The sequence below is a fragment of the Pelmatolapia mariae genome, linkage group LG23 (genome assembly GCF_036321145.2).
Source record: "Pelmatolapia mariae isolate MD_Pm_ZW linkage group LG23, Pm_UMD_F_2, whole genome shotgun sequence".
NCBI classification, from domain to species: Eukaryota; Metazoa; Chordata; class Actinopteri; order Cichliformes; family Cichlidae; genus Pelmatolapia; species Pelmatolapia mariae.
In genome coordinates this window covers 28,285,668-28,304,389 of record NC_086246.1, presented here as the reverse complement: position 1 = coordinate 28,304,389, position 18,722 = coordinate 28,285,668, and the positions used below count along the sequence as shown (strand labels likewise).

The 18,722-nt window shown below is 41.2% G+C and overlaps 3 protein-coding genes across 3 annotated transcripts; 1 reads left to right on the top strand and 2 right to left on the bottom strand.

Moving 5' to 3' along the window:
- Window positions 1-635: 635 nt before the first annotated feature.
- On the bottom strand, window positions 636-8,228 carry LOC134620827 (cyclin-Y-like protein 1). The gene is made up of 10 exons (XM_063467138.1): window positions 7,302-8,228; window positions 7,021-7,095; window positions 6,897-6,931; window positions 6,645-6,745; window positions 5,385-5,420; window positions 3,105-3,156; window positions 2,904-3,023; window positions 2,628-2,794; window positions 1,563-1,725; window positions 636-1,372 (listed from the first exon to the last, which is right to left on the bottom strand). Exons 1-10 carry the CDS (start codon window positions 7,459-7,461, stop codon window positions 1,256-1,258), a joined length of 1,026 nt encoding a protein of 341 aa, XP_063323208.1. The 5' UTR covers window positions 7,462-8,228; the 3' UTR covers window positions 636-1,255.
- A 955-nt stretch (window positions 8,229-9,183) lies between these two features.
- On the top strand, window positions 9,184-11,974 carry mettl21a (methyltransferase 21A, HSPA lysine). The gene is made up of 3 exons (XM_063466225.1): window positions 9,184-9,586; window positions 9,684-9,795; window positions 11,577-11,974. Exons 1-3 carry the CDS (start codon window positions 9,404-9,406, stop codon window positions 11,972-11,974), a joined length of 693 nt encoding a protein of 230 aa, XP_063322295.1. The 5' UTR covers window positions 9,184-9,403.
- Window positions 11,975-12,044: 70 nt separating this feature from the next.
- LOC134620191 (cyclic AMP-responsive element-binding protein 1) lies at window positions 12,045-17,929 on the bottom strand. The gene is made up of 8 exons (XM_063466224.1): window positions 17,670-17,929; window positions 16,666-16,763; window positions 15,520-15,666; window positions 15,296-15,396; window positions 14,944-15,083; window positions 14,224-14,406; window positions 13,960-14,113; window positions 12,045-13,861 (listed from the first exon to the last, which is right to left on the bottom strand). Exons 2-8 carry the CDS (start codon window positions 16,750-16,752, stop codon window positions 13,717-13,719), a joined length of 957 nt encoding a protein of 318 aa, XP_063322294.1. The 5' UTR covers window positions 16,753-16,763; window positions 17,670-17,929; the 3' UTR covers window positions 12,045-13,716.
- Window positions 17,930-18,722: the final 793 nt, after the last annotated feature.

The window sequence follows — 18,722 nt, the reverse complement described above, 5'->3', positions numbered from 1 at the left end:
TGAATTAATAATTTATCAAAGTACCATCAGATATTGATCCACCATGCAATATCATCTGGAAAACATGATTGGCAACAGCTTCATTTTCCAGCACAACAATGATCCCAAACCAAAATGCCAATGCAGTAAAATCATACTTGGAGAGAAAAACACACAGTGGATGGATCAGTCATGGATTGGCCTCCCCAGAGCCTGGACGTCAACATTATTGAAGCAGTGTGGGATCATGTTGACAGAGAACAGAACAAAAGGGAGAAACATCCAAAGAAGAGCTTTGAATGTCCTTCAAGAAGCCTGGAGAACTATTCCTGAAGACGACTTAAAGAAATGACAAGAAAGCTGCCTAACAGAGTTCAGACTGTGCTGAAGAATAAAAGTGGTCACACCAAATATTGACTTTCAGGTTATTACTGTATAAACTCTGTTTTTGCCTTACATTCTGCCACATATCATACACAAGACCTTATATCTTACGCTATTAACTTATACCTTATATGCAAGGTTTGGTTCTCAAAGCTGTGGGCAAGCTCTGCACCGTCACCACCTCTGTGCTAGAGGTGCACTGAAATGATCAATTTGAGAAAGCTCACATCTTCCACGAACAAAAAACCACCATGATACACTTTCCCACTTAAACAGCATGAATTTGAAACAGCGAGTGAAATTTATTTAAATTAAATAAAATCTTGTACATTTCACAGCTATAGGGGCCTACATAGTAAGCAAAATAAAGTCTACTCTTTGTCCATGTGCAGAACTACACCACAGGGTAGCTCCAAAACAGTCTGTCATCATTTGAATATAGGAGAGGGAGTTTGCTTGGTGGAAGAAGACGGCCATAGCCAGATCCTACTCCCCAAAAGACTGGATGATGTAAAGAAGAAAAAAAAAAAAAAAAAAAAAAGACGGAAAAAAAGGTTATGTGTGGCTTCTGGTAGTGCTTTCATGCTGATTCCTTCCAGCTGTAGACATCCACCCTTAAAATACAACATATTTTTCACCATATCACCATGCTTTAAAGGCAGTTAGCCAAAGTTCCTTGTAATGAACACATAAAGACTGATTTCATTATATTGTAGTGATACTGTACGGTAAATCGTTTGTTCCTCTCCAAAATGAGCACATAAGCTTTTGTAATGAAACTTATCAGCTGCTGATATTAATGCAATCTACTTTGGAAATGTCTCTCAGCATGTGTGGCATCATATCCTGTAGATCTTGCAGTCTGCTCCAATGATAGATGGCTGTCACAGACTTAAGAGAGTACGGCCTGTGCAGTCTTGATGCCAACTAGGTTGTCTGCACTGACAGACCTTCTCATGGCCGATTTACTCAAGTCCTTATACTTGTCCTCACATAGCCTGGAGATAGCCTACAAAAAAGAGAAAGATAATAACAATAAAAAACAATAATAATCAGAAGAAGCATCAAACTGTTACGACAGAACAAGCAGAGCAGCCACAGCATAACAAGTTCTACCAACATTTACTTTATCAGTTCAGCAGTTGGAATATATACATTTCCAAACTGCAAAATAAAATCAGCCCTGGAAAATTACTCACCTCTAGTTTTTGGGCCCGCTTGGTACTAAGTGGCTCCAGAGGGAAACTGAGGTTGTTGTCATCAGCCAGTGAGCGCAGGTCAAAGTAGTACTTGGCGTAGACGCTGGCTGGGACATTAATGTTGAACTGGAGCAGCTCCAAAAAGTGACGCTCCATCTCATTCCTGCAAAACAGTTCGGAAAGGTTCACGATCTTTTATTAAAAAACAAAAGGTCCTTTCCAGGCTGCAGGAACCTTTTGAGGGCTTTCCTATAACTCTTAGAGGTGGTCCCCACTTTCCGTGTGTTTGCACTGTGTGAACTAGAAACTACACTGCTTAAAAAATTAAAGGAACACTTCTCAATGGGGGGAAAAAAGCACGTCTGGATATCTATACACTTATGCACTGGTATTCAGAAAAAAAAAAAACCACAATGCCACTTTGATGGAAATTAAAATAATCAACCTATAGAGGGCTAAATTCAAAGTGAAAATGAAACAGTGAGTCAAGTGAACGTGCGGGCCAGGCAATGGTATCAATTCCTTTAACCTCCAGGAACTACTTGCATACTCTTGCCACATGAGGCACTGTTGTGCATCAGGAGGAACCCAGTACTCACTGCAACAGCGTAGGGTCTGACAATGGGTCCAAGGATACCTAATGGTAGTCAGGGTGTTGTTGCCTAGCCTGTAGAGCTCTGTGCGTTCCTCCATGGATATGCCTCCACAGACTATCACTGACCCACTACCAAACCAGTCATGCTGAACAGGCAGCAGAATTTTCTCCACAGCTTCTCCAGACCCTTTCACATCTGTCACGCATGCTCAGGGGGAACCTGCTCTCATCTGTGAAAAGCACAGGGCGCTAGTAATGGACCTGCTAATTCTGGTACTCTATGGCAAATGCTAATCGGGCTTCACAGTGCCGGGCAGAGATCACAGGGCCCACTAGAGGATGTCAGGCCCTCAGGCCACCCTCATTAAGTCTATTTATGATGGTCTGGTCAGAGACACTGACACGAGTGGCCTGCTGGAGGTCATTTTGTAGATCTGGCAGTGCTATACAAAAACTACTGTAATACTTACATGTCCTCCACGGTGATATCTTTGAGGATCTGGCAGTAATCGACATTCCACACAGCCTGATCATCCCAGACCTTGGAGGCCAGTAAGATGGCACCAAGAACAATGCGCTTCCAGTTACAAGGACAAATGTCCATCTCAGCATACGTTAACAGCCTTTCCAGATACACCTAAGGCAGAAGAAACCCATCCATTCACACAAGCAGAAAGGGTGATAGTTCTCAATACTTCTTTACATCATTCAACACTTTCTGCAGTGTAGTGGATGTTTGAACTTACCAGAGTGACGATGGCGCACTCGGCGGTGAGCTGAGCAGAGCTGAAGAGCGTTCTTATGAAGCGGTAGATGAGTTTGTGTTCTGGGTCAACCACAGAGTAGTCATCTGGAACCTTTTCTCGCTGTTGGGCAGAAGGTCATCATCAGTGGTCCACTAATACAGCAAATATCACTGCTTGGTGTAATCAACCACCTCAACTCACCGACAGAGGGTGCTTCTTCTCGTCGAATATATCCAGCGAGCGGTTTGAATCTCTGTAGATGCAACAAGCCACTGTTAAATATACGTGATATGTAACTTCTCATGGTTTGAAACTACCATCGCTTATTCACTGGGGTTTCATGGTGTTAGATATCACAACAATTATTTATCTTTCGTTGAGTCCTACAAATACTTTGTATATTACAACCACTGATGTGCAAATTAACAAACATTTGGTTTCCTATATTATTAAGTATCTGACTCACTGATGTCCAAAAAACTAATTTGATTTTCCAACTGACCATCAACACTGGCCACCTGCTGTGAAAAAGTATTTGCCCCCTTCCTGATTTCTTAGTTTTTTTGTTGCGTATTTGTCACACTTAAATGTTTCAGATAATCAAACAAATTTTAATGTTAAAGATAATAAGTGCATTTAACATCTAGTTTTTAAATGAAAAAAGTTAATACAAACCTACCTGGTCCTATGTTAAAAAGGAATTGACCCCTAAACCTAGTAAGTGGTTGTGTCACCCTTGCCAAAAGAATGGGAATCAAGTGTTTCTGAGAACTGTGGAGGAATTTTGCTCCACTTTTCTTTGTACAATTGTTTTAATTCAGTTACACTGGAGGGTCTTCTAGCATGAACGGCCTGTTTAAGGTCACGCCAAAGTAATGCCATCTGATTTAAATCAGCATTTCGATTAAGTCGCTGAAAACCTTTCTTTCTTTCTTTTTGACGCATTCACAGGTGGACATGCTGGTGTGTTTCTGATCATTGTCCTGCTGTATAACCCAAGTGCTCGTGAGCTTCAGGCCATGAACTCATGGTTGGACATCCACCTTCAGGATTTTCTGGTAGAGAGCAGAATTCATGGTTCCATCAATTACAGCAAGTCGTCCTGAAACAGCAAAGCAGCCCCATCACACTACCACCACCATGTTTGACTGTTGCTGTGATGTTCTTTTTATGAAATGCTGTTAGTTTTATGTCAGATGTAACGGGACTCAAACCTTCCACAAGGTTCAGCTTTTGTCTCGTCAGTCCACAGAATATTTTCTTGGGGATCATCAACATGTTTTTGGTAAATGTGAGACGAGCCTTTGTGATCCTTTTGGTCAGCAGTGGTTTTCTCCTTGAACTCTTCCATGGATGCCATTTTTTCCCAGTCTCTGTCTTATTGTTGAATCATGAACTCTGACCTTAACTGAGACAACTGCAGTTCTTTAGATGTTGTTCTGGGGTTTTTTGTGACCCAAAAGTGAAACTGTCGCTGTGCTCTTGGAGTAATTTGGATAGGCCGGTCACTCCTGGGAGGGTTCACCACTGTTCCAAGTTTTCTTCATTTTTGGATAATGGCTCTCACTGTGGATCCAATCCATGTTCTGTGGATCAAGTGGGGCCAATTACTTTTTTCCACACAGGATGAGGATGAAGTAGGCTTGGATAACTTTTTTGCCTTAATAAATGAAGTCATTTAAAAACTGTTTGTTTGTATTTACTCAGGCTATGTTGGTCTAATATTCAAATTAGTTTGATGATCTGTAACATGTAAGTTTGACAAATATGCAAAAAACTAAGAAATCAGAAAAGGGCAAATACTTCTTCACCACACTGTATCTATTCTTTGAGTTGCCACCACCAAGTGCTATGACTCTGGCCATAAAACTCAAAAACCATACTTGACCTAAATTAGGCAAAGTTGCATCCTTGGATCACTTCCAAGAACATGACTTTAAGGAAAGTAGCTCCTACTTTCCTTAAAGTCATGTTTTGACAGTTACTACATTTGAAATGCAAATAAATTGCATTTCAAACTGAGATGATGCAAACAGAGAACTCAATTTTCAACCTATTATGTGCAGACATGAGATGAAAAAAACTGTTAATTTAAAAAATATATATATATTTTTTTGCAATTCTGACCTGATGCAAGCCACCTTCTGGTTTGTTAATCAGAGCTAAATCTCTGGCTCTCATTACCAGTGATGATCTTTAAAAGCTATACCCATCTGGCACTTAAGTTGATATCCACCTTCTGCATACGTCTGTCATTCATGCATGATGTATTTAGCAGTAAGACAAGGCAAGTAGCATTTCCTATAGGACTTAGGCTAATTTTTAATTACTTCATCTAAGTACTAAAAGCAGTCTTTCTTACAAACTTGATGACTAATGTTTGCAAATATCTTTGTAAATGTTTGTAAATATCTAAGTACTGGTTACAACAATGAAGAAAACATTGCACTACCAAGAGACAATACTTCTGACGTTTCCTACCTGTTTTTTATGTGGTAGTATATGGCCAGTGCAACACTGCAAGAGACAGAAATCAACAAAGAATAAAACACTAGAGCTGGATTTTCACTTTTACAGCTTTTTATTTTTACTTCTACTTTACAAATAGATATTTAGATCTTTACAACTGCAGCTATTTGGTGACTTTAAATGTTACCTGCAGTTCAGGACAAACAAACAGAAACATTTTGCAAATAATTAAACAGTAGACTGACAACATGTCAGTAACATAATTGTGTATAAGAAGAGGATCTTAAAGGGGGCGGAGTTTCTCAGAAGTAAAGATGGGCCAAGGTTTAGTAATCTCCAAAAAACCCCAAAAACCTATGTACAAATTGGGGAACAAATTCAGAATAATGTACAGATGAGGAGACTTTGAATATCTAATAATATTCAGTACATAGTGATATTAAACAGAACCGGAAGAAATATCTGTGCACAAAGGACAAGGCTAAAAATCAGTGCCCGTGATCTTCAGGTGGCACTGCATTAAAAACAGGAATATCTCTGTCATGGAAATTACTGTATGAGCTCAGGAAAACATCCACAAATCACTGTTAAAAGTTTACCATGCCATCCACAAATGGGGGTTAAGCTCTATCATCCAAAGAAGAAGCCATATGTGAACATGATCCAGAAACACTGCTGGGGTCAAATCTCACTAAAGAAGAGCAGAACCATCCAGCTTGCCTCTTAGATGGTACAAGGGGCGCATCAGTGCCTATTGAATTGGTAGCTTGGACATCTGGAAAAGCACCATCAATGCTGAAACGCATATGAAGGCTTTAGAGCAAGATATGCTGCTGTCCAGAGAGCTTCTTCAAGGAAGTTTTTGCATATTTCAGTAAAACAGTGCTAAACCACATACTGCATGTATTACAAGAGCATGACTTCCTGGTAGAGAAGTCCAGATGCTGAACTTTTCACCAGCTGAAAGCAGCAGCTAGAATCTTATATCAGGACATCATTCCTCTCCCAAATGTCCAGCAAAGCTCTCTTTTTAGTTTCCACACTTTTATTAAAAGAAGAGGGGATGCTACACAGTGTTAAATGTGGCCATGATGCTGCCATCAAATTCAAAATAAACATCTGATAAGTTTAAAATGTTTTAAAGTGAGTCAAAACTGTGTTTGTGCAATTTGCAAACCATTGAACTCTGTTTTTTATTCACATTTTACACAGCGTCCCAACTTCTTTTGTACTTGCGCTTGCAGCAGGACTGAGGTGAGGGCGGTCACTTACCATTTAATGGTGCTCTTGAGATTGGGCTGGCTGACTGTGCTGTCATCGAGGAATATGGTTGAACACGAGCTGTACTTTTTAGAAAGGAGTCCCGGGGACATCTGGCATCGAAAGTGTGACAATGTTTAGAGACAGAACGGAGGGAAAAACGGGTTATAGAAACACATTCAACCCCAGAGAAATGAGATGTATGACTGTGAGTCATTTCAGCAACAAAAAGACCCATGAAGAACACGCAGACCCGTAACTTACGTGATTCATGTAGTTGCTTTTCCTTTTCTCGCGGACTGAAATTGGATAAAAAACAAAATCAAAGAGATGTAGGAGTTTCAGAAGAGAATGGGGTAAAATATTAAAGCATCAGAGAAATACTGACCATCTGTCTGAGACTTGTTGAGGAATAGAGTGCTTGCTCTGGGGTGGTCGGATGGGTTGGCCTCTTGGGCCAGCTCTGTAGAAGGAAAGTGTTAAAAGTCTTCATATAAGACTACAGTGTTTGTCTAGGAGCTGCCACGCTGCTGCTGATTTAATGGTAAACAGCTCTTAAAGCATGTAAAACATTTAAACTGAATCACTTGCAGTAAACCGGCACCAGAACAGGGCAACATCACTGCATGCAATCACATCTCCAAAAATAGCAAACTAATCTTCACACACCATCTGGAAGCTCCCTGTCGCTGATGTGCTGCAGGTATGTCCCAGTGTCCTCGCTCACATCTTCGGTAGTGGTGATGGGACACTCCTCCAGCTCCACCTCTCTCCTGTGGATCTTGGGGCTCTCTCCAGGAGAGATGCAGCAGGACACCGAACCTCCCATCGCTGACCTGCAAAAGTCCTGCAACAGCCAGCACCGCTTTCCATACAATTGAGGGACCACCTGCTAGTCTGGGAATTCTGAAGCTGCAGGAAGGTCTGCAAGATCTTTAACCCAAACCTTACAAGAGGTTGTTAGGAAATGTACATAAAACACTAGTTTTGCTCTGCCTTGGCGAGATCGGGTTCAATCACAACCTGGAAGTGTTCGGATTATTTGAAAATGTGCGTGTTGTGGACCAGCACAGCCCTTGTGTTTTTGCTGCAAAGTGAACGATCTCGCTTCAGAGCAGAACGGGATCTATGCAAGGACAGCCAAGTGGGTATCTGCGGTATGTGCAGGACGGCTGACATATTCAGGGTGTGTGCGCAACTCACGGATGGCGCACTTTAATATGAACTGCGTGCGTGGGCTGCATGGTTTTGGGCTGAGAATAACCGCTACCAAGTCATTTTACGGAAAACAGTCTAATGAGACCAAGTCAGGCGTTCCTCTGCCTCCCTCCATGGCTAGCCGGCTAACGCTAGCTTCCGCACCTCAGTCCACTGCTGGCTCCTCTAGCAGCGTGACTCAATCCATTTTCACTGCGGCTCAAGTCTGTGTCACCGCTGCGGCCCTTTCAGCGAGAGCACCGGGCGAATTCACCAGCCGGAAGGGTTTTTAGAGGAAACGGGAAAAGTGAACGGCCAGCGGGTGTCAAAGCGGTGGCAGGAGGTGGCGTTCATCTCGTCGCACTAGCGGGACACAAGCTTTAGATGTCAAAGCGACCGTAGCAGGTAAGTTCAGAGGTAATTTCCTGCTTAAGGTTTTCAAAGTAAAAGTCCGCTGGTGGTAACGCCAAGACCACGTGTGAAACTAAAAAAAAAAAAAAAAACAGATAAAAAATAACTAATAAATAAAATATTTATTAAAACTATTCAATCTGTCTACTTAAAATAAAATAAAAGTGTAAGCTGTTGTATTAAAAATAAAATAAAAAACTTAGTGAAAAGAAAACTGATTTGTTGTTCATATAAATAAAAACGTTTATGCTGAACACTCTTTCTTAACAGACACCTATAAAAGATAATAAGTCTTAAACTAATTTAAGCAACAGCCCAACATTTCAATACAGTTTTCATACGTTTCTCTTGTTTTATCTATTTATTTTTATTTCAGATTTATTTCAAACTCTTTGCTCAAAAACACCATACATGTAATAATTCAACAACCTTTTCAACAACTAGGTTTTCATTTTTGTCTAATTTACTCAACCAAGGCATGTTTTAGTATTTTTTGTTCATCAGTTATTTTCAGTATTATCAATAGATAGCTGCCATGGACCCGTAGCTGCAATAGATACCAGTGGTGGCAGGTTCTTACTAAGAAAATATCCACCACTGTGCAGCCTTTTCATAATCGATGAAAATATGTATTTTTTTTTTCTTTTTTATTTCTTATGTCTATACTGTCAACACAGAGTGAGTCTCTTCACGCATCTCAAAAACCCTTTATTTGCAGTACACCGGAAGCTACATCGCTGCTATGTGTCGCTACCTTTACAGACCTGCCGGGGGGTTTTTTCAGACCACGCCCCCCTCGATTCTAGCTAAAACAACACCGTTAAGAAAATCTTGCAGACACGCCCATCATAAAGACTTACTCTTTTCCCATTGGTCACTTTTAGCTGAGCTGTTACGTGATTGGCTAAATTTGTTCGTTGACGTCAACACGGGTTGCCGTCTTCAGTTGCCTGAAAGCGAATCGGTCTCTCGCTCTTCAGTATTTATTAAAGAAAATAAGCAAACTATCAACGCTAAAAGCTGGTTCATATACCGTAAGAACATTCTTTAACAAACGAATGAAATAATAGCTATATAATAACTCCAGAAGATGGCGGAAACGAATCAATGAGCCAGCCAGGTACGAGGGAAAGCGTCGAAGAAGAAGGAGGAGCGCACTGCGCATGTGTAAACGAGTGCAGTTTTATTTATTTCAAAGCATGGCTCTCGTTCCCTATGTAGAAAACCCGTTGCCTGCGCTTTCCAAACTCCACAATTCATCAGCACAGTTTAGGTTTGCCAACCGCGACCTCCGACTCGCTCAGGACTGGAAAAAGCTCGGTGTGGCGGCAGTTGTGTGGGATGCGGTACGTTACAATAGTGGCAGCAGTGCTTCGCTTCAATAATTCCTCCATGTTTCATTAGATTTATACATTACTATTGCATTTATGTGTTATTGCCCAGGCGGTGGTCATGTGTATGTACTTGGAGCTGGGAAGAGTGGAGCTAAAGGGGAAGAAAGCAATTGAATTGGGAGCTGGCACTGGTCTGGTGGGCATTGTAGCAGCTCTGCTGGGTGAGTGCATAATTACTAACCACCAAAAACTGGAGGTGGGCGGATCACTCCAAACATCAGTAGTATCAGTACCAATGCTGCTATTGGTATTAGATCGATACTAGCCCAAAAGGATCAGCACTTTGTTTCAAACCTTTAAGTTCAGTATGTACACAAAAGAACGGCGTTAAATAAATTAATATAAAATAATGAAAACTATACACACATATATAACGCATTAAAACAACAGAAGTTTACCCAAGGTGCTTTAGGCTAAGTTCACACTGCAGGTCTTAATGCTTATTCCGATTTTTTCGGAATTAATGCTTAAATTCTATTTTTTTTCTCTGCTTGTTCACACTACAAATAAAATGTGACAGCAAACGCTCTCTAGTGTGAACCCTCAAAGCAGCCCGCATGCGCAAAAGAAGACGTCACACACAACGCGCTCTGTTTAGACCCAGACCAAACAGTATTGTTTGACTGATGGCCCTTAATATAAAGACTTGTTTCAGACTTTACGTTTCCCAATTTTGCTTTAAGTTATAGTTATTTTGTTATTTACATATGGCCTAATAATTATCCTTATTGCAGTTTTAGAGAGGAGCGGTGCTTCAAAGGATAGTTGCAGATTCCTGTCAGAATCTGCAGATTATACAGTACAAATAAAATATTCACGCTTTTCCAACGTTGTCTTCCCAACAGTTTGACTAACATCTACACTGGATGGCCAGGAAGCATTCACGATGCTTTCTCGTTTGTCTTCTCCGGAGCTGATAATTGGTGTCTGTCTTGTGTCAGTGACGTAAAAGACGGATTTAATGCGACATGACCTTTCAAACAGCAGTCACTTTCTAAAACATCAGATATGTATCGGATTCAGTACCACATACGAAAGTGACCCAGGTCGGATTTGAAAATATCGGATTTGTGCTGTTCACACTGTCATTCCATGATCGGATATGGGTCGCATAGGGTCAAAAAAGTCGAATTTGATGCGCTTTCGCCTGCAGTGTGAACGTAGCCTTTGAGACAGGCTCATTTGGATTCCTTGTCTCCAAAACTAGTCGTGTGTGATACCAAATAAATACAGGGCCAATACTGAAGACACCAATGCTGATACTTTTAACCTGTGGAGGCAGCATATAAAGGTCAGAGCAGTGTCATTATTTATGATAAATTGTCATCAATTAGTAAATTCTGATCACATTTTAATGATCACTAAATGACTGAAATTTTTACTTTCCACAATAATGAGTTAACACAAAAAAACACACCTTTCAGCAGTTTGTGTATTTTGAAACTGGTTTTTTTTGGAGACCTTGAATTTAAACGTGCATGTGTTAAAACACTGTAGGTCAGCTTCAGTTGTTTAAATGTGCTGCTACAGGCTATAAATCACAGAGACGTCACAGTATGTATCGATCCTATTGTGGTAGTATCGGAGGATATTAATACCATCGATATTTGGATTAATCTGCCCACATTTATCCAAAATCTGAAGGTGTTTTTTGTTGTGTTAACTCATAATTGTGGAAAATTAAAATCAAAATTGATTTAGTGGTCATTAAAATTTGTTCAGGATTCATCTCATAAATCATGACACACTACTCTCCGCTACATAATCTCCCTTCATAGGTTTAAAGTATCCATATTGATATCAGCAATACTGGCCCTGTATTTACTGTGTCTCAGACCGATACCAAAATTTGCAGTATCTCACAGCACTATCAAAAAGCCTTCTGAGAGTGCGGCGGGTGAACAAGGAAAGCTGTGATAGTCCAACTCTAACCCTTCCCTAGGTGCCAGAGTGACCATCACTGACAGAGAGCCTGCGCTGGACTTCCTCTCCGCTAACGTGAAAGCAAACCTGCCCCCAGATTCCCAACAATCAGTGGTGGTCTCCGAGTTGACCTGGGGCGAGGGCCTCGAGCGATACCCAGCCGGAGGGTTTGATGTGGTTCTGGGTGCGGATATCATTTACCTGGAGGACACGTTTTTGCCTCTGCTGGAAACGCTGGAGCACCTGAGCTCAGACGCCACTGTGGTGTTACTGGCCTGCAAGCTCCGCTACGAGCGAGACACAAACTTCCTAGGCATGCTTAAGCAGCGCTTCACCGTCGAAGAAGTCCACTATGATAAACAAAGAGACATACACCTATACAAAGCTTGCAAACTGACACGGAGGAGAGACTTGTGACCATTTGTTTGTTTTAATATATGAAATAAAATGTTTTAAAATCAGATTACCAGAAACACATTTATTAACAGCTGCCAAAAGTGTCATATCTGAATAGCTCTAACGTAATGCACTGTATTATTATACAAGTTGTTGCTGACATTTAGAAATAGTGAATACAAAAAAAATAAATGAGAAGCAACATAAAAAGCATACTATATCATAACTATACATAATACCTAAAGAATACAATATGGCATCCCATTATCACAAAAATATTTTCTTTTAGAACGCACCAACACCACCTGATCTTATAGTCATTTCACAAAGTGGGTGCAGTTGAGTTGTATCTGGTGAGCTTTGATGCTCCATTTACAAAAAAAAAAAAAAGTGATCAAACACATTGATGCAACAACACTTGATTAACTGCAGATGAGCGGCAGATTTACCCAGAAAGCGGTGAAATGCTGAAGGATTGTAAATGCAAAGAAAGTGCACATGCTAGCTCATATTACTATAAACAGAATTAAGAGATGGCGACCGAGGCCTCGACACACAGGGGCCCGGTATGGCAAATTTTCCCCCCTCCGATGTAATTCCATGATTCCAGTGCTTTATCCACTTGTCTCTGAATTCTGCTTAAAAACTCTTTCATTGCATAACAAGTAAGGCTCATTAAGTTTTTGGTTATTGTTCAAAAATAATCCATGAGTCTATGGAGAGGAGAGAAAAAAAAAAAAGGTTTTGCTTACAGTATATAATCTCTGATAAACGGGCAGCAGCTTATTTATCCGTTATTTCCACTTCCTGTACTGTCGAAGGCCTATTTTGCCTTTGTTTGTTTTTACCACCAAACTCTGGTAATTAACAGGACACCATTACGCAATTTTCCACTTAATGTTTCTGAAGCTTTAAAAAAGTGAAGACAAAAAGTCCCCCCCCCCACTTCACTGCTGTCCAACTTCTACCATCTCCTCACTATGCTGCAGTTAACATGAAAAAAACCATTTTACAACTAAATGGTTAGCTTTTTGTTCACGTTGTATAAAAGCAAAAATATACTTGGGTAAAACAAAGAAAAAAAGAAACATGGCATTGTAGAAGCATAATCTAATTCAGAACAAACCAAAACACACATCTTAAAAGATAAAAACGTCCAAGACACAGGCCACCTATAAGTATAAGCATTAATAAGTAACAGATGTTAATTCGAGAGTTACAGATAGAAATGTTTCACGTGAAGTTATACTCTCCAAACGAAAAAAAGAAAAAGTTCCACCATCATCATTATCGGTGGTGCTTGCGGTCAGTTCCCCCATTGCTGGTGATGTTGCCCGGGTAATCCGGGCACCAGTGACTGGAATGCTTCCCTTCGGTGGTGTCCTTGGCGAGAACAGCTAGTTTCCCTGCTCTGTCACCTTGCCACGCAGACCCTGTTTAAGTTGCAGTCTCCTCCACGTTCACTGTGAGCACCGCCTCATCCTTTTAATGGGGGAAAACTGGTGGTTGATTTCAAATTGCTCAAATGGGATGGGGGTTTTAAATTGCCCAAATGGGACAAGGTTTCAATTTACCAAAGTGGGATGGGGCTTTTGTTTTGTTTTTTTTATACCTGGTGAGTCACATTCACATATTTTTCAGCAGTTTTTAAAAAGAAAGCAGAAGAGTAGAAAAGAGGAGGGCGCATCCAGATGCATGGCTCTGTGCTGAGTCTCTGTACACAAGTGCTTGGGATCACCTGTCAAGCCACCGGCAGGTGTATTCTACTCCGATTTGTGGCAGTACAAGTCTTTGAGGGCTTTCAGTTCCTCGATGAGGGTTTTGTTCTGGTTTTCCAGCACGGCCACGCGGTTCTCCAGACACTTCACGTACTCCTTCTTCTTCCTACGGCACTCGCGGGCTGCCTCCCTGTGAGACAAGAGGATGCGGGTACATGAAGGTACAGCACATCAGCTTGACACCTACAGAAGCAATTCAGTACGAGTTGCTAATTAACCTCGCCATACCTGTTTTTCATCAGTCGGACCTCCCGTTTGCGTGTGACTTCCTCAGTGGCTCCTGATCCACTGATTGTGGGTGGAGTTGCCATGACCACCCCAGGAGTGATGGTGCTGGTGGGGGCTGTGCGGATTTGATAGGCCTGGACATCACCAGAAGCAGCTGGTGAGCAAAGATAGACAAACAGTCAGTGCTTTATTCAGCAAAGCTTTACAAATCGTGTAGTTTTTGTGGAACTTCACTTCTAAACACTGTGGAAACCATTTTCCCACCTTGCACGACCACCTGGTTACTGGGCACGAGGATCTGCTGCCCGTCACTGGTCTGAGCATACTGCAGGATGGTGGCGCCAGGCTGGGCTGCAGCAGTGTTGGCCATGGTGAGCGTCTGCAGGCCCTGCACTCCATCCGTGCCATTATTGGCCAGCTGAATGGCTCCACCCTGGGTAATGGCAACTGCAGAAGGATAAAATTGTGCATTAGGACTTTTAACCAATTGCTTTCTGTGTTGTTCTCCTCCATCCAATACTGTAAACATTACTGGATATGGGGCTCCACACAAACTGTCATATCACAAATATTGTTTTTGTAGGAGGAAAAGAAGGAAAATACTGGACTTAACATCATTCATTCACAATATCCACAGGTTTTCTAAACTGCATTAAGTCTGTACAGGTCAAGGATAATCTTAACACTGATCTTTAATGTTGGAAACATTAAACAGGGTCTGAATCAAAGCATCAAATGTGGCCTTTTTGCTGACTGGCCATCCCTGAAAAACAGGTTTGGGATTACTTGTTTAACATGAGCATCCACCACTGTAACAGCATGTAGAAAAAGCATAATAGGTTCCCTGTCTGCTTAATCTGGTCATTTGATTTAGTGAATTTAGATAGTCTCACTGCACGACAGCAGAAGTAGAATGCTCGATTATGATAACACCTACTTATTTTTAACAAAAACCACCAGCTATCTGTGTCTCAAAGTACTTACTGTACTGGCCACTGCTGGTCTGATAGATGGGAGTGGGCATGGTGACCGTGGTGATAGCAGGGGCTGAGTCATCTTCTGATTTCTCTTCCTCAATTCGAGGCACTGCTGGAGCATCTGATGATAAGTCATTCAAGATCTTTCTGTAAGAGGAACATTCGCAGAAAAATCTTAGCAACCTTTTATTTTCTCCTCGTTTCATATCTGCAAATAGTCTATTTATAGCTGATAAAAATGAAAGAGTGTCAGTCATTGTCTTCTAAGCTTTGAACACGTCATACAGACACAAAATGGAAGCAGTACAGATTAAGGAGATGCTGTTTGCATCTGCAGTTTCTCAGCGTGTCACACAGACCTGTAGGAAGGCCGCCTGGACAAAATCTCTCTCCTCTTCTGAGAATCTGTCACACTGTCGACAGATTCCTGAGAGTCCTCACTCTCAGCGACAGTCGAAATCTGCAAGGAAATCATCTCAAATTCAATTTTAATTCATTTACAAACTTCAAAGCCAACCATGTTCAGCTCATATCCCCTACTGCAGTCATTACTTGCAAGATGAAGTTTCCCCTCTCCTCTTACCTGTACCGTCTGCACCTGTGGGGACTGAATGACCGAAGGCTGAGCGGCTTGGATCACACCGTGCACTTGGACTGTTTGACCATTGGGTAACTGGACAAGAGTGACTGTGGGACTACTGGAGGACACCTGGGCTGCTGCTATGGATGCCTGAAAATATAAAACACAATGTATAACCACACATTGCCCATGTGCATAGTTACAAACAGCCCACAGCAACTGGTATTATTTTACTTTTGGGTAACCTCAATCTCAATCCCATCTCAAATCCAAATGGGTCTTCTGCTCGACCTTCTTAGATCTACATAAACAATTCATGGTGCTAAGTTTGGATATGTAAGATATGTATATATCTTGGAAAGTATTTGATATTTTAAAAATGGTCCGTTGACCCACTTCAGGTATGTTTTTTCACACCCTGAAATCTGAGGTCATGTTTGAACATGAATATCTCAAGGACCACTAAAGAGAAAAGCTTTAAATTTTCACTTTCTTGAATCATGAATAAGGATACGTAATTTGGTACAGCAGATACAGCCTAGTATTGTGACGGTTTGCATGGTGACAATACATCAATACAGGGACACCAAATATCAATATTTTATTAAATTAATTAAAATAGTCGGAGAATACGAGCTACCGTAGGCTCATCTCATGCATGATCCTGAGATAAAGCTAGCCGAGCAAACTTACATTTAATCACCATTTCAGAATTTCTGACTTTGTAGACAGCAACGCACATGTGCCGATTTATCTCAGTTAACTGCTGTATTATCAGAAAGACTGACCACATTCACTTACGGACAGATAACAGACTGATAACTTCATCTTACTGGATAATACAGATATTTACAAAGTTTCAACTTTGAGGGCATAATTTCCAGTTGAAAAAAAAAAGGGATAAATCACAGTATTTGTTATTGCAATGCTCAGCATAACTGCAGAAACTGCTACAATATCATATCATGGGGTCTTTGCTGAATCTCACCTGTAGTATTTGATATATAAGCCATATAAGCCAAAATCTCACAGCACAAAACTTTGAAACGTAGCATTTTCACGCAAACTGAAAATGGTCGAGCATTAAAACTTAAATTCATACTCCTTGCACTAGTTCTGCACTCTTTGCATGAGAATAAAAAGCACTACCTGTGCCAAGGTGATCTGCTGGGCCTCAGACTCCGAAACAGCCGTTTCACCACTTTGCTGTGTGTCTGCAGCCGCTTCCATGGTCATTTAAAATCTGGCTGATGGAGGGAAAACAAAAGTGAGAAACGGCTTATTTGTGAATGCAACAGCATGCTGGGAACACCAGACTCATTCAAAAACTTGCTCGGTCTTAAAGGAGGGTGTGGCTTAGCTTAACATGTTAGCATATAGCTCATTTTCAACGGTTTCCTTGTTGGCCGAAATTATTTTAAAAACGCAGGAGGGGACGTTATACTTATGGCTCAACAACATTAACGCGAACTGAAATGAGCCGCTACTTGTTTATCCAGGCTCACGCTTTCAGTTAACGCCGGAGGCTAAAGCTAAGGCTAGTGTTACCAAGTTAAGAGTTAGCGTGCTAGCTCTCAGGCAGAATGAGCTCCAATGAGCATGCTAACATGCTAACGGGAGTGCAACACAAACTTCACATTTATCGTGTCTCAATTTCGGCTCTTTAATTTCAAATCCTGTCGCTGTTTAAGGCTTTGCTGAAAGGAGAAACTTGTAGTCCAAACAAGTCTGCACTAGCAATTTCCATTAGGTTGCTAGCTGTGGGTTTTTATGGAGGGAAATGTCTGCATTGTATGCTTTTTTTTGCAACTAGGAGACATCACTTTCTCTAACTAGTTAATTCACTGATATTGTTTTTTTTAATTAATATTAAACACTGGTTTTACGTGACGTGGGTGTAACCTTAAGCGGCTAGCTGCTTCTGTGACTTATTTCTAGACAAGTTTGATAAAAAAAAAAGATTCAAGCCCACTCCCACATTAATACCTATGTCTACTGTGTTGCGAGCCTTGCAGAGACTGACTCATTTTGTGAGCCTCTGCAACACCGCCGCCATGATCTCTTTGTTGGCTCTGTGCGGATATTTTGGCGCAAATAACCTCTCTGGGCAGCCATCTATCTGTTTAGCAAACATCGGATGCGTATCCTCTTACCAACACGGACTCGCTTCGTCACTCCCGGGTCTACGGAGCTCCACTTTTATTCAGACCGACACGTAAGAGACCGCGTCAGGCTACACCTCCGTCGCGTCACCGAGAACAACAACACGGAGAGGAGGACGAGGGAGACGACGACAACGAAAAATCAGCTTCTCCGGAAGGACTCGAGTGGACACGGCGAGGGGCGGAAGTTTACGGAAACTGCCGAAGGACACGGGAGGGGGTAGGAAGCCACGGAGATTGACGAGGAAAACGACTGTCTGAACTTGTCCGAGCATGCGCAGTGTTTTCCGTTCATGAATTTGCGACTGGCTTGATAGAAAAAGGTTGGAGAGATGATTAAATTGATTAAAATGCATAAAATAGAATACGTAGGACAACATATATAGCAATGTGAATAATATTAATCCCATTTTGTATACAAGGGCAGTCATTTGGTTTGCGCTGCCTGCTAGTATCTTGAACACTGCTGTCATGTGCTGGATTGTCTCAGGGGCATCTTTGCACAGCCTGAACCTGGGGTCTTGCCTGGTGTGGTTGACCCCAGCCTCTATGGATGTTGTGCTGAGAGCTTGTTCCTGTGCTGCCATGATCAGTGCCTCTGTGCTCTCTTTCAAACCAGCTTTGTCCACCCGTTGGTAGGATTTCTTGATATTGGACAAATCTTCTGTCTCTATGAATGCTGTTGAATGCTCCAGATGCATTTATCTGAGTATGTGTGTTAGATAGAAATCACTTGGATGTGTTTTTTAAAGTATGTATGTGAATGGGTAGTGAGACATGCTCAGTTAGAGCAAAAAAGGGACTTTACAATGCACCCTAAAAGGAGCAGCACAATGACGCATGTGTTCGGTGGAAGTTTGAAAAGGTGATGGACCAAACCAATCAATTTCTTTTTATTTTTAGTTCTTTTTTTTATTAAATTAAATGTCTCTTTACTTTTAAATTTGTTTTATTTTCTATTCATTTGATTATAAAATTCGATGTTAGTTTTAATTTATAAAACATGGATACATTTACAGTTTACTGACTGCATTTCTCTTGCGG